This window comes from Tachypleus tridentatus, chromosome 8, assembly GCF_004210375.1.
Source record: "Tachypleus tridentatus isolate NWPU-2018 chromosome 8, ASM421037v1, whole genome shotgun sequence".
Classification (NCBI taxonomy): Eukaryota; Metazoa; Arthropoda; class Merostomata; order Xiphosura; family Limulidae; genus Tachypleus; species Tachypleus tridentatus.
Window position 1 is genome coordinate 116,820,895 of NC_134832.1, and position 16,699 is coordinate 116,837,593.

A 16,699-nucleotide genomic window follows, 5' to 3' on the forward strand; every position below is an offset into this window, starting at 1 on the left:
TTTGCTGTTTTCTCCATGTCTAATTTGATATATATGCTAAAAAATAATAACATTTATTTCTTAAAAAACCCTTTAAATATACATGTACTTAGTATTTGCATTACACAAATACTTCAAATATACAATACTTTCACAAATAAGGATCACATTGGAAGAAAATTATTGCCAAGAATTTCAAGCATTTTTATTACACAAAATCATTATGTGTACTCAAAAGAAAACTTTCATGAAATAAACCTAGATACATAAGTATACCTGTGAGTCTGTAAAACATTTTATTAATGCGAATTATAATAGTGAAGAAAATGCCTCTCATGTCAATAAAATTCTCTGTAACACTAACTACTATGAATTTACCCCAAAATTTGTTTAATTTCAAAAATGTTGCACTCAGAGAAATAAACATTTTCTTTGTTTCACAATTCCAGCAAAATGAAATATTCCACCTTAAGTTGAAAAAGTTGCAAGAAAAGTAGTAGAAACTCTAAGTTCATGATAAAACATCCAAGGGATGACATGCATAAATTAATTGTTAAAATTTCTGTCAGAAAACTGAAAATTCATTCCAATTAGTTTATAAATATGAAGATATCATAATGTGCTCTCACATGATTAGAGCATAAGTACTTGTTAAAGAAACAAGGAAAAACAGAGAAATTGTTGTTAAGTATGGATTCTTTTAACTTTTTTTCCCATCAAGCATATGAAATAGAGGTGCTAAATTTAAAACTAGTAGCTATCCTGACACAGCTGAAAATTTACAGTGGAAGAAGCAACAGTCTACTTGGATATGCAAGCTATCCTATATGTAGCAAATATTATAAGAGAAACTCAAAAAATAACATTGCATCAACATTTGAATGGTGGATGCTTTATAGTTTGTCTTGAATAGTAAAAAAAAATTTAGTAATAGTGTTAAACATTAACATAACTTCTGGAACAATGAAAGACCTATTGATTTTTCTTGGCTATCCCATCCTCTAAACTCAGGTATAACCAAAAAATAAAACCCTAAAGCCAGCCCTTATCAATGATATAGTTATGAAGCTTTCTCTTAAACTCCCATAAATTTACTCCCTCCATAACATTGAAAGGCAACCAATTCCAAAGGCCAACTATACCTGTTAGTAAAATAAAATTGTCTTATTTGATGATGAATCCTTCCTTCCCAAAATTTATAGTTGTGTTCTCTAGTCCTGCCATTCTCACCACTAAGTACAAAACGAAAGACAATGCATCCTAAATGCCCCAATCAGATTCCTCTAACCTTACTTTGCTTCAAGAGAAAAAAATTTCAAATATGTTAATCTCTCCTCATTTGACAACCCCTCCATCCTAAGTGCCATTCTATGAATTTTATATGCTTTCAAAGGTAAAGAGCCCAAGACTGAACTAAATACTCTAAATATGGATAAACCAGTGATCTATACAATGAAATTATAACCTCTTTAACCTTGTACTCAATATGTTTCTAGAACTAACCTAAAATACATTTTGCCCTATCACTAACAACAAAACACTGTTTGGATGGTTGAAGAAACTGATCAACCACTACATCAAGATCTCTTACATTCATAACACTGTTAATGCTATTCCCAAGCAAATTATACTTATAATTCAAAGTATGATAACCCACATGTATTATCTTGCAATTGTTATTATTAAAACCAATCTGCCATTTATTTGCCCAACTCACTAAATCATCTAAATCCTTTTGAAGAGCACCATTACCCTTCTCATGTCCAGCAACACCTAAGACTTTAATATATTTAGCAAATATAAGGAATTTATTGATCATTCCTTCATTCATGTCATTGATGTATATTAAAAAGAGCAAAGATCCTAAGACCAAGCCCCGAGTTACCTCACTTGTGACATTAATCCAGTTTGACTGAACTCCATTTATTATAATTCTTCTATCCAATTGACTATATTATGCCCTACACATTTTTACAAGCCTTTTATGTGGCACCTTGTCATATCTACTCAAATACCCTCACCTGCATAAACAGTAACCTTTGCAATAAATGTCAAAAGATTTCTAATGCAAAAGTTTCCAACAGTGAAACCATGTTGACTCTTCTAAACTTTGTTCAGCTACTTTGCACAGCATCTTTTATCACTTTTCAAATTTTTTGTGCAAATGATGTAAGACATATGGGCCCATAATTATTCAGAAGATTTTTGTCACTTACCTTGAAAAGAGAAGTAACATTAATCAATTTTTAATTATCTGGCACTTGTCCATTATTCAAGGACTTACAAAAAATAGTAGCAAATGATCTGCATATTAACACTTTTGGATATACTCTCTGGTCCAGAAGCCCTATCATTCTTCAACTACCAAATGTTTTCTTCACAAGCTAAACATTAAGTAATCATCTAATTTAAATCTACAAACCATTCAAAATAAGTAACACTGCTTAAATCTTCATTAGTAGAAACTGAAGAAAAAGCAGAGTTTAATAGCCCAGTCATATCATAACCATGATATACAAGCCTTTCTTTTATCATCCTCAAAGGTTTTTCTCCCAATCCTGAGATACTTTTTTCCCTTTATATATTTAAAGAAATCCTTACTGTTAGTTTCTACATTTTCAGTCAATCTTCTTCCATACATCCTTTCTGATGCCCTTGTTTCCTGACTGACTGACTTTCTTCAACTTATAAATCTCCCATCATAACAGAAATCTACAATCTTAAATTCATTATGCTTTTCTTTACTTTTATACCATATACTCTCAAAGACAATACAAAATGCATTCCAACTTATATCAACCCAAAATATAAAACAGCTTCCAATTTACTCCTTTGATTTCTTCTACTAGCTTTTCCATTTTTACTGTTTATTTTTTTACATTTTTTCACTTAATAAAATATAAAGGTAATTCATTGATAATACACAATAAAGTAGCATTTCCTTACAAATCTAACATTCACAGAACATCAGATGAGTGTTTCATCCTGTTGTTTATTTATTCATTAATTGTAAAATACAAAACTACACAATAGGTTATAGTGCTGTCTCAACTACAACTGTCAAAAACAGGTCTTACAGGCCTTAAGACTTACCACTGAGGAGTATTAAAAATATTTTAGAACTAGTTCCATGCATTTTTCAATAAAGCTTAAAATTACATTAAACTTTTTTCTTCTTCAGATAAACAGTGTTAAAACTATTATACTTATACGTAGTTTCATAGATGGGAAATTTTCAGAAGACACTAAATATTGTTATTTAACACATTTTTTTCCATAAGGAGTATTTAAGGCATTTTAATTTTTTGTGAAAAAATTGCTTTAAAAATAAAACCACCTCTCACTTCAATTAACATCACTATGCCTTTCACATTGACTGAAGTTATAGGCATGGGCTAAGAATTAGCAATTTCTAAATTAGACACAATCTGTATGATAGTTTGACTATGTAACGTTGCATGTTTAAATGCTCCATCAAAATTCTAAATCTGTACTGATTAAATTAAAAGCATTATCTACTTCTTAATTTACAACCAAATGGAAATTCAACACTAGGTTTGGAAAAAATGAAAAATTCAGATAAAAGTTATGGTGAAGCTCACAATTACACCAAGCAGATATGTTGTGGATATGCTACTTTTATATCTTTACTGATACAATAAAGCTTGCATTATAGCTTGTTTCTTTATTGTAAATTAAAATGAGCCTCATTAAAATCAATGTAAACTGTATTTCCTTTAAACACTCACATATCCACTCATGAAGATTCTGTGTTCTGAAGTCTTTAGAGTTGAAATAACAAGAAATATGTACCAGCATCTTTGGATCATTGAATGCCAAGTGAAAGGTATCACAACATTTTAATACCGTAGCAGATGACTTCTGGCACATTTTACGAATATAGTAAATTAGCATGCTCTTAAATTAAAAATTTCTTATCACAGTAAACGACTTCATTCTAAAAAATTAAAACAATGATCAATAGCTCATAGATAGCAAGCAATTATGTTCTTAAAACACTTCCAAGCACAGTAATTACTTTATTCTCAAAAATTTCAGTGAACTAATAAACTATCACACTAAACTTGACTAAAAATAAAACTGAATAAAAGTAATTAAATAATTTGCTGGTAAAAAAAAAAGGCCATTACTACATAGCAAATATATGCACTATTATTTATATTTGCACAGGTACAAATTTTATGAGGCCATTTTCATGTTCAAAGTTTTTTGAAATATAATGGTTGCTTTCATAATATTCTGATATAATTTCTGTACATCCAGAAAACCTTAAAATGAAACAATTAATTGTTGCATCCTTTTGCTGGCAGTAAAACAGCACCAGATGAATGTTGTAAAACCCACATGAACACTAGCATGTGCAAGAAAAAAACACTTTATTTTGCTTAAAGTAGTGTTTCTAATGTTAAATTTTAAATATCTACTTTACCCTTCCTTTCACTGGGTGTTCATGTATTTATTACTTTATTGGCTTTGTATCTTATGACACTGTTTAAACTCTCCAAACATAAACACTAAATATGTTCAAATGAAACAAATAATTTGTTGCAATTCTTGCCACTTGTCTCTCTCTCTCTTTTTTTTCTCTCTCTTTTTTTTTTTGGTGGGGGAAGCTGTTTTTTTTGGTTTTTTTACTTAGAGAAGAACTGTTTAATTTATGATTCAAAAAGTTCCAACACAATTGGATATATATTATACCAAACCCCACATTTGTTTTTGTCTTTGATAAATGTTTTTATTAAAGGTTGTAGGTCTCATAACTTTATTCACATTGGAAAACTATTTTACCAAAAAACTTTCTTCACTACAAATATGGTGATTACTCATAAATAATTTTGAACAGGTACCACAATATCCATTGCTCTTAAGGACTTGTTTTACAAATTTGGTACGTACAAAATCACTTGAAATATACCAGTTATTCATATTGCTGAACATAATGGTAAATTTTGTTTGCAAAAACAAATTACAGTTGAAACATCAAGACAGAATATACTTCAATATAATACAGCAGTTTTTATGACAATTTAGAACAGACACATGCAACAAGTTAATGTAAAAACAAATCTATACAGACAGAACTGATTATCATTACAGCTTTCTCCTCTCCCTCTGTTTGCTAGATTCTCTTCGTCTCTGATTTAAAGGATTTCTTGGATCAAATATCTCAAAAGACTCTGTACTTCTTATATTAGCATCATTAGCCAAGACTGGTCCATTATCTTCAAAATGAAATACATGGGTAAGCCTGTAATCAGTTGAGAATTTGTAGTTAGTGTAGTTTTCTAATTAAACAGCATTAAATATATACATATAACCTTGAACAGTTTTATATTTAATGAAAAATGTATCCCTAAAGTGCAAATCTAACAATATTCTTCTCAATTATAACAAACTAACATGAAAATGTTTGGTAAACACAGAATGTGTATTGAATTTTCAAATTCTGAGACACATTTTGATAAAAAACAATGGATTTTACTTTTGAACCTCATACCTCAACAACTCAAAGCTCATATTTAATCTTGTCAATGCAATGAAATATTTATTGCTGTTCTTTTATTGAGTGTACTGTTTTATATAATAAAAATCAATTAAAAAACAATGAAAAAATTTATATCACTTACCAGCCTTTATCATCATCACCATCTTCATTATCAAGAGTCTCTTCTGTGGGCGAGTTATCTTTGGCTGACTGAAGTAGTGACTGAAACTTGGATAGCATATTCAAGGTCTAGTAACATAAAAACTACATTCATCAGAACCAATAGTTTGCTATTAGAAACAAAATAGAGGTATAAAATGATGTACAAATAGAATTTAATCTAAGAAGATTACTTTTTGTATACATATCAACATGTGGTTACCATCTTCCTGATAAACTAGATGTATGAGGGACTTAAACTTTTGATAATATTCTTGTTCAGGTATGGTTACATACCACAATGTCCATCCTAAAAAAGGTTTATACCAGGTTCACTTTGAGTGTACTTCATCCTTGAGGTGGTCAAGCCCTTTTTGAAAGATGATGCAGAAAACTTGTGCAAGTTGGTATGAATTCTCCCCTTTGTATGCATGATTATTTGTAATAATAATTGATAATGGTAATCAAAAGGACTAAGATACCACACTAGAACCCCAAGTTTGCATAAAAGAGAAAAACTCACTATTTATAAGAAAAAGATTTTTTTTTACAAGTGTATATTTGTGTTTTCCTTTGTTTCCCATTTTAAAATGTTACACTGCATAACGTTTACAAAACCTATAGATTGCATAATTTGACTTTGCTAGACATCAGTGTATGTGAATGCTCCATGCACTTTGTCAATAGTATAACACATGAATGACAAAAAGTGCTGTCTCTTAGCTTGAAACACTGTTCATTATAGCTTGTTTTCTTTTTCAAAATGCAAATCCTTCTGGATTTCAAGATAAACAACATTAAAATAAAACTAAATTTAAGTCAACAAAAGTGGTCATTAACCAAGGATATTTGCTACAAGTAGCACCATTAACATGACAAAACTTTATAAAAAGTTATTTAATTTGTTGATTGTTTTTGAATTTCGCACAAAGCTACTCGAGGGCTATCTGTGCTAGCCGTCCCTAATTTAGCAGTATAAGACTAGAGGGAAGGCAGCTAGTCACCACCACCCACCACCAACTCTTGGGCTACTCTTTTACCAACGAATAGTGGGATTGACCGTCACATTATATGCCCCCACGGCTGGGAGGGCGAGCATGTTTAGCGCGACGCGGGCTTGAACCCGCGACCCTCGGATTACGAGTCGCACGCCTTACGCGCATTAATTTGTTGAAAGACTGGATTAATTGATCAAAATTTTCTCCAGAAAATATGATCCATCAATTTTTTCTGCAATGTATAAATTATGTTCATATACTGCATAGACATACCTTTAGTACAGGTAACTGATAAAATCTTGCAGATAACAGTTTTCAAACTGTTAGTCTAAAGTGTATTCTATAAATATAAAGGTAAACAGATCTATGCAGTATAATGTGTTGTTGACAAACACCAATAAACACACTGATGAATGTGTTATCACTAATTACAGGTAATTACTCTACTATCTTGTGTTAACAATAAATACACTGATGAATGTGTTATCACTAATTACAGGTAATTACTCTACTATCTTGTGTTAACAATAAATACACTGATGAATGTGTTATCGCTAATTACAGGTAATTACTCTACTATCTTGTGTTAACAATAAATACACTGATGAATGTGTTATAACTAATTACAGGTAATTACTCTACTATCTTGTGTTAACAATAAATACACTGATGAATGTGTTATCATTAATTACAGGTAATTACTCTACTATCTTGTGTTAACAATAAATACACTGATGAATGTGTTATCACTAATTACAGGTAATTACTCTACTATCTTGTGTTAACAATAAATACACTGATGAATGTGTTATCACTAATTACAGGTAATTACTCTACTATCTTGTGTTAACAATAAAATCACCTGCACATTTTCATTTTATTTGAAATTTCTGAATAAATAATAGTCTGTAAAAAAAAATGTTCCTAGAATGTACATGACAGATACAAACGTCATACCTGTAAGTAATGGCATGAAAAATGCAAGTTATCTGAAACTTTCCATTGTCTGATGTTATCTTTAAAGCTTTTAGACAAGCTTTGTAACTACCAGTGCATTTACTTTTACACAGTCTACCATGTGTAGTAAAAGTAAAATAAAGTAAGACAGACACAGCATACCTGTTCCTCTCGGCCCCCTCCTTTTTTTGGAAGTTTCTTCTTCTGCTCGTTATATTTTGCAATTTCCATCCGAAACTCTGTTAGTACACTATTTTCTTTTTCTTCTTTGATATTTGTTTCAGCTGATTTTCATTAAAAAAAGAAAAAGATACTTAGGAATACAGAAAAACTTTGAGTTTTTGCACAGGATCTGATTGATATAGGTTGCTTCTTGTTGACTTGAAACTTAAACCTAATACTGATAGTACAAGACAAAAACATACATCAAAAAGAGTTTGGTGTAAGTTTTTGAATTATACACACTATCATACATTGTCATTCCAAAAGAAATGTACAAACACTGAACACTTTTATGTTATATACAAAAAAATGACTTACCCATGACATAAATTAGTAAAACAAAAATCTTTCTCTTAATATCCTACACAAAAACTATCAATTTTCTTTATAAATCTTGAATGGAAGATTAATCCACAAGATCTCAATTCATTTGTGAATCAGTCACTAGACAAAACATACAGTGAGTTATTGTTAGAATGTAGTATATACTGTTTCTACATCATTATATAAACCTATCATTACCACTTGGGGGTGGAGGATTCCTCTAAATACGTTATGTCTATTAACATAGAAGTTTATGAGTACTGCACCTGTGTAAATGTAGACTGATTTGCAGCCTTGAAAAGCCACTAGTAGCTGAGTATAGTTATTTGCCATTACTTAAACATTTTATATTTATAGACCTGTTATTTTTTCTTTGGAATTTTAATGACTTTTATTACTATCTTCATGGATTAGAAGAAGAAAGGGTATTCATAAAGTACTGAACACAGAGAATGGAAGAGTTCAATGTTTTGCAGTAAACACAGAGGAGGGAAGAGTTCAATGTTTTGCAGTAAACACAGAGGAGGGAAGAGTTCAATGTTTTGCAGTAAACACAGAGGAGGGAAGGGTTCAATGTTGTGCAGTAAACACAGAGGAGGGAAGAGTTCAATGTTGTGCAGTAAACACAGAGGAGGGAAGAGTTCAATGTTGTGCAGTAAACACAGAGGAGGGAAGAGTTCAATGTTTTGCAGTAAACACAGAGGAGGGAAGGGTTCAATGTTTTGCAGTAAACACAGAGGAGGGAAGGGTTCAATGTTTTGCAGTAAACACAGAGGAGGGAAGGGTTCAATGTTTTGCAGTAAACACAGAGGAGGGAAGAGTTCAATGTTGTGCAGTAAACACAGAGGAGGGAAGAGTTCAATGTTGTGCAGTAAACACAGAGGAGGGAAGAGTTCAATGTTGTGCAGTAAACACAGAGGAGGGAAGAGTTCAATGTTGTGCAGTAAACACAGAGGAGGGAAGAGTTCAATGTTGTGCAGTAAACACAGTGGATGGAAGAGTTCAATGTTGTGCAGTAAACACAGAGGAGGGAAGAGTTCAATGTTGTGCAGTAAACACAGAGGAGGGAAGAGTTCAATGTTGTGCAGTAAACACAGTGGATGGAAGAGTTCAATGTTGTGCAGTAAACACAGTGAACGGAAGAGTTCAATGTTGTGCAGTAAACACAGTGGATGGAAGAGTTCAATGTTGTGCAATAAACACAGTGGATGGAAGAGTTCAATGTTGTACAGTAAACACAGTGGATGGAAGAGTTCAATGTTGTACAGTAAACACAGTAGATGGAAGAGTTCAATATTGTGCAGGAATCATGCGAGGTACAGAGTACAAATCCTTTGTTGTAGTAGCTTTCATTAAGAATATTTATACATTATACAAAACTTGTTCAGAATGATACAGTTCACAAAGGTTATCATAATAACTACATGTAATAGTTAAAGATATGAGAAGTGTATGTCTGTCCTTTTCAGAAGATATAGCTGGTGGTCAATAGCAAAAGTTCATTTGATGTAAACTGATATTTACATATAGTACCACAAACGTTACAAAAAGAAAAGATGACAATAATAATATTAATAATGGTGCACATAACCTGTTGTGTAAATCTTAAGAGTTGAAAAAATTAAAAACTTTGTGCTCACAGTTCATGACTGAAATGGAAAACAATTAGAAAAGTTATTTATAATTTAACCAAGTATGTTTTTCATTTTATAATATTTTACTTAATTACTGGCTCTATATTTCTACATTATTCATTTCAATAACTTAAAAACTGTTTTTAACTTTTCACCTAAAATAACTGTTGCATTTAAACTTTATTTGTTTTTAGAAAACTTGTACATACTCCTAGTATAGATATTTTAATATTAAGTTGCTGAAATGCTTGGTTCTGCATTTTGTGGTACACATCTCATAATATGATGCCTGTGAAATAAAACTTTTATTTCAAAACAAAACCAATGCTTTGTTATGGAAAGCAAGCCTACCATCTTATGCCTAAGGACAAAAATTAAAAATAAGTTTTTGATCACTGAATTAAAATATCAGTCATTTATCTTACAACTGTAAATTTTATTATATTGGTTCTATTCATACAATAGTTATGATGAAAGAAAGAAAACAACTGCCATATCATTATAGCTAAATTTTGGTAACACAGGCCTGTGACAGTTTTACTTTCTTCAAATTTTTGTATTGCCCACAGTAATTCCTGTATGTTAAATCTGAAAATAATATACATTTCTTTCTATCATGTACAGATTTTTCATAAAAAATAAAATGTACTTTTAAATTAAGTGAATGATTTTCTTTTAAATTGAGTCAAGTTTTTTACGCTTAAAACGTTTACAACTGCTAGCTATAGACTAATAGTGGCATGAGTTTTATCAACCATTCTAAAATACATGAAAAACACACTGCCAGTAAATAAATGGTTAATAAGTCATATGATGTGTCATTTGCGGATAGTATTTTTTTGTGCTTGTACTTTGACATTATTTCATTCTTTTCAATACCATTTATTTGTAGCTGTGGCAACAAGAAGTTGTGTAAATGAACTAAAACATATTCCATTATATTTGTGGTAAATTTGTTGTAAAGAAACAAAAGCAAAACATTACAGAATTTGCCAAAACATATAACAGATATTCTGGAACAAAACTTAGAGACCCAAACAAATCATGGGATCCACCAAAGTTTGCACCATTTGTACTGAAATGTTGAAGCAATGGACTAAGGGAATAAAAAAGTCTTTGCCTTTTGGAACTTGATCTTGCATGAGCCTAGAAATCATAAAGATGACTGCTATTTTGGCTCATGTAATGTGCAAAGCACTTGAAATAAAAAGGAATTTTTTCATGCTATTCTTCAATCTGTTATAAGACCTGTTGCTCATGGACCTGATGAGCAACCTGATACCTACACCAAAATCTGCTGGAGACTCTTGATACAGTTTCATCCAATTCTGATGTCAATAGAAATGATGATTGAGATTGTTTTTAACCTGAAATGTCTAGTGAACCACAACCTGTCACACATGGCAAACCTAATGATTTGGTGAGAGATTTGGGTTTTTCAAAATATTCTTCAAAGATTCTGGGGTCCAGACTTCAGGATAAAAATTTACTGTTTACATGGACATCATTTTACTGGTACACAAATTGTGAGAAAGAGTTTATACCATACTTTTAGCAAGAAGGTTCACTGATTTATTGTAATAATATTGTTGAATTGCTACCAATGTTAGGAGCTGCAGTCTATGAACCAAGCAAGTGGCAGCTGTTGAAAAAATGTTCTCCTTTACAGCTATAACATATATATACATCTGTTCCTATTGCTCATTTGGTTTATTTGAAGGAAATGTACTAAAATCTCAAGTTTTTTTTTAATAAGGTCTAATACAAAGAACATGGTTGGCTTTTTCCTAGAGATTTAAGTTTTCTTTGCATGCTGTTGGGTTAACAATCTCATTATAAAAAGTTTTCTCGTTGTTAGTTTGACTGAAAAAAAATTAACATGAAAGTTTAATTGAAATAAAGAAAGTCTTGTTACCTCTTCTTCACATAAAACTCAGCTAAATGTGGGCAATTTCCAGCTATTTCCAGCAATAGCATAAAGAAGAGATTTTTGTTGAGCCTCAGATTAGGAAATTGGATGAACAGTTTGATAAGACAATAAGGAAAGTTGATAAAGAGGTATAAATTACATTTAAAGATAAATTTATTAGGAAACAATAAGGACCCAAATTATGAAAATATTGTCATTAATATTCTTGATAAATTCAAAGAGTTGGGTTGTAATATGAAGTTGAAAGTTTACTTCTTATGCTCGCATATTAACTATTTCCCATGCCAGTGTTGTCAGCTAAGAACAAAAAGAAAGATTTCACCCAGACATCAAGGAAATGGAAGAGGTATCAGGGAAAGTAGAACATTAGCATGATGGTTGATTACTGTTGGTTATTGAAATAAGATTCTTCAGATGCAGTACATAAAAGGCCATAACATGCAGTTTTGAGATTACAAAACATAGATTAAAAAAAAAAAAAAGGATGAATGAGGATACATATGTTCATTGTGGTAGATAAATAATTTGATCTATGAAATTATTTTCTTCCCCATTTGTAAAAAAACAATGTAATAGTAAAAATGAATATTATTTTCAAAATATTTTATAAGTTTATATTTGAGGGATTGTGTTATCAAGCAATAATGTCAGTTTTACTTATGTATTCAACAGCATGTTGCAAATTCAAAAGAAATAACATATCATCCTTTTAAGGACTAACAGGTTTAAAATGTATAGTTTGTTTAGTTTTAAAATGACTGTGCTAAGAAAACTAAATACATTGCCTGACAATTCACAACAAGAAAAAATACTCAACATTCATAATCTGTATCAAAAAACTGAAACTACACTTTAATCAGATAAGTAGCTTATGAGTATGAATTTTCCAAACTTGTCCTTTGCAGCTTGTAAAATAGAAGTGCTAAACCGTAAACTTATAGCTAATATGACGTAGCTGAAAGTTTACAAAGGATCCAAGCAACAGTCTACTTGCAAATGTAAACTACCATACACATAGAAAACAACAACTCAAAGTGGCAACAACTCTGAGCACAGTCTGGCATTCAATGAATATACACAGAATATACAAATAATTTACATAAAACTAAGGCTAAGGATCATAGCATATACACTTGGATACTACAGACCAACATTTTCTAACTTTTGTTGTATCCCTCCTTCTTTCTTTTAATTAAATGATTGAAAGAGTGAGTTAAATGATGCAATACAGAGATACATATTAAAATCATATACATGTCCTAGTAATTACTTATTTTCATTGATAAAAAATATTAAAATCCTAAATTTCTCAGTATTGCACTACTAACTCTGCTCAGTTGCTCACACACCCTTTAAGACATTATTTGCACCTATACTTTGGGACACATTGCTATACATAATTAAACTTTGCCTTCAGTAGTAAAGTAGTAAGAAAGTTGACAATTAAGATACTCTGAAAGAAGTTCCAACTTATATTAACCAAAAAGATAAAAATAAGTAACAAACTAACATTTCTCAGTCTTATTCTCATCTTCTCCATTTCCTTCTTTGGGTTTTCTGTCATTAGCTATTTCTTTTTTCAGTTTCTTTATTTCTTTTCTTATTTCTTCACTAAATAAAACATAAAAGTTATTCATTACTTACACATAATCACTAGCACTTTGTTGAGAGTGCCTAATTCCATTGTTTAAATTTAAACAAAGTAAATTTGTGCATTTATCAGTTACATTTAAAACAAATTCAAACAAACTATATGTTACAAATATTACTCAATTACCCTTATATTCAGCCTCAACGATGGGAAAGTTTAAAATCTAACATTTCTGGGACAATAAAGTTTGCTGTTTAACAAAGTAAATTTTTAAATAGGCTCTATCACACTTTTCACTTTTAATAATAAAAAACAATTATTTTAAATAAGAAATCATCTCTCTCTTCAATTAATGATAATAACTTCTCACACATACACACATAAAGGTTAGAATATATAAGTGTCCAAGTTAGTGATTACATAAATTAATATTTGGCTATTGAATTTTGCACATTTAAAACAATTCTAAATGACCATTTTACACCTGGCAACTTCTGGCAAAATGTATTTCAAATTCAGAACCAATGTATATAATATTTGGAAATAATTTAATGGTTTGATTTTCAGTTTACAAAGTAAAGAAATGAGAGTTTGATGTAATAGATTTACATATTTAAGCCAAATGTTTTATTTATGATATGACCATTTGCATTAGATAAGTATCAGTTAAAGTGTAACACACTTTCACATAATTAAAAAAAATTTTGACACCACTTTTTTGATAATTTGAAATTTTAATCATAGCATTCTAAACACACTTACTGTTAACCATAAAATGTATATTAAATTTTGTCATACTAAATCTACAATATTTGATCCTAATATAGGAGCAATTTTAAAGTCTATAATTAAAGATACTTAAGTATGTCTTATCACACTCTTACCATTGTAGCAATTAACTGAATAGAAAACTCAAATCAGTTAAAATTTACTTTGAACCTGGTTGACTTTTGTAAGCTAGGTTTATTGGGGCTTGTACACATAAAACAAATCAGTTAAAGTTTACTTTGAACCTGGTTGACTTTTGTCAGCCAGGCATATCAGGGCTTGTACACATAAAAACAACTTAAAAATATATAGGATTCACCTCACAGTTTAAAATTAATATTATACTTCTGATAAGTGTAATGCTGATGTGATGTCTAAAATAAAACCTGCTGTTTATTCATCAGTTTTTGTACTCCCATTCTCTTGAATTACAAAATGAAAGCTATATAAAATTATATTACAGTTTATGGAACACACATCAGTAAATCAAATTCCAAGACAACTTAATGTTTTTGATAAGTAGTTTTGTCTTTTTCACAAGTGAAGGTTTCTTTGAATTTGATTTATCCAACATTAATTATTATGCTAAGAAGCTTTTAAAATAAACTGTTACACAATTGCTAATTATATAGTAGTGGTTTATAAAAAGTAAAAATTTACTGAGAAACAGATGCAAAAATTAATGTTACAATAATAAGTTACTTTGAACTTTGTTTTAACATTCATCTGAAATACTGAAGTTAATGGAATTACAATGTCACAAATGTGTGAAAAAAAACCCATGAAACCAACGTTTTGTCTGCAGCCTCTTTCCTTTTTTTCTCTCTGTCACTCAGGCTTTCTTCTGATTCCTTCTTAAGTTCAGGTTGTTTATTTTCTGTTGTATCTTTTTTCAGTTTATCTCGTATCTTCTGTATAGTTTCTGGATCTACAGGCAATTTCTTCTCAGAATGTGAATTATTTTTTATGTCTTCAGCCAAAACAGCTGGTTCAGAACTAAGTTTTGGATCATTTGTTAAATCATGGCTACTTTTCCCTTTCCCCCGATACTCCTAGTGTTAAAAAACAAAAAAAGAAAAATACTAAAATAATTTTAATATTTAAAGTTTCATACATACAGATAAATAAACTTTATAGAAATCTAAGTGTTATGAAAATACAGAAAAACATTTTCAAGTACCATGTTTCTGACTCAAATAAGAAAAAATTGTTCCAAATCAATTCCCAAGTACAGAATCTTTTAACAAATTTCTTGTCCAATTACTTTATTTTTCCACAAATGAAGTTCAAATTATTTGAACCAATAAGCCAGGAGTTTAAATATATCTATAAAAACATATATTTTGCTAAATCATACATTGAAATTTTAATTATTACTTCAGCATGATAAATATTGTGTTTGCTAACTCTTGTATTAATACATATTGTTTCTCTAAAATATTTTCTTTATTCTAATGTACATCAACCAAAAACATTAAGTTCCTTTCACTATAGTCATCTATTGTTCTATGTCATTCACTTGAAGTAATATCTCTTCTGACTGTGGTGAAAACAGTTTTAAATTTAAAACTGTGTAGAAAATTTATTTAATGGTAGGTCAGGTGATGAAGGACGTTGTTACCTTGAGACACCTTCTAATGAGAATGCCCAGTCATTTGGACAGTGCTAGTTGCTCTGAATGTGTATGACATTATAGTTTTAATTAAAGTATACAAGTAATGCTTTTTCTTACTGGAATAAGGTTCACAGATGACATAGTCTGAAACAAACTTAGAAGAGAACAGACAAGTTAGAAATCACTCTCTAATAATAGTGATTATTCTTTGTACATAAGCAGTATACACACAAGCTGTTTTGTGTTGGACATGAAATTTAATTTCACAATAACTGTATCCAGTCTTTTTTTATTTCAGACACATTAATGTCAAAAAATTCAGAATTACTTTACCATATTTCCTGTTTAAATATCCTGTTATTAAGTGAACCCATCTTATTTTCACTTTTATAGGAAAGTAAATTTCAACTGAAACTATCAAGCTTTTCAGTAACCTTGGTCATCTGCCTTCATATATTCTCTCTATAACATGGTTTTGTTTTTTTATATGCTAAAATAAGGCAGGGATGTAACCAGGAGAAATCTATCACTCCACTAATAACAACTTCATACTTTCTCTCACTCAGCCATGCTTTCCCAGCCTCTCTGATGAGATTTTCTTATATAATTTTTCATGTATCACCTTAACAAAAACCATCTGGAAATCTAGTTACATCAAGTTCACACAATTCATGTTGTCCAAGAAAATAAGTAGCATCCTTGAATAAAGTGAACAGCTTAGCAAGGTAAGATCTTACTGTAGTGAATCCACATTACCTTTATTTTATGACATTTCACTAAACGATTTTGTGAAGCTTCTCATAAGAAACTATCTAGAACTGTTTGGCCATTACAGAAGGAACACTAAATGATGTATAGTTCTCAGAGATATAGCAATGAATCTTGATAATCCATGAAGTCTATACAGACTGCAGAACAAGCATATATGAAACATTCAAGTTAACATTTACAGGCATAACAACATAGTGTATAATCATTTCATGTAGTGGATTTTCTTTCCATTAAAAATTCACTGA

The 16,699-nt window shown here is 30.3% G+C and overlaps 1 protein-coding gene across 1 annotated transcript in view; it reads right to left on the minus strand.

Moving 5' to 3' along the window:
* Positions 1–162: 162 nt before the first annotated feature.
* The window catches only part of LOC143223286 (spliceosome-associated protein CWC27 homolog), a 52,080-nt gene continuing 35,543 nt past the window's right edge, over positions 163–16,699 (minus strand). The window contains exons 7-11 of the mRNA XM_076451077.1: positions 14,861–15,120; positions 13,220–13,320; positions 7,762–7,883; positions 5,628–5,734; positions 163–5,248 (exon numbers count right to left, since the gene is read on the minus strand). Coding sequence (XP_076307192.1) covers positions 5,092–5,248; positions 5,628–5,734; positions 7,762–7,883; positions 13,220–13,320; positions 14,861–15,120 — 747 coding nt within the window. The 3' untranslated portion in view covers positions 163–5,091. The remainder of the gene's footprint in view (positions 5,249–5,627; positions 5,735–7,761; positions 7,884–13,219; positions 13,321–14,860; positions 15,121–16,699) is intronic.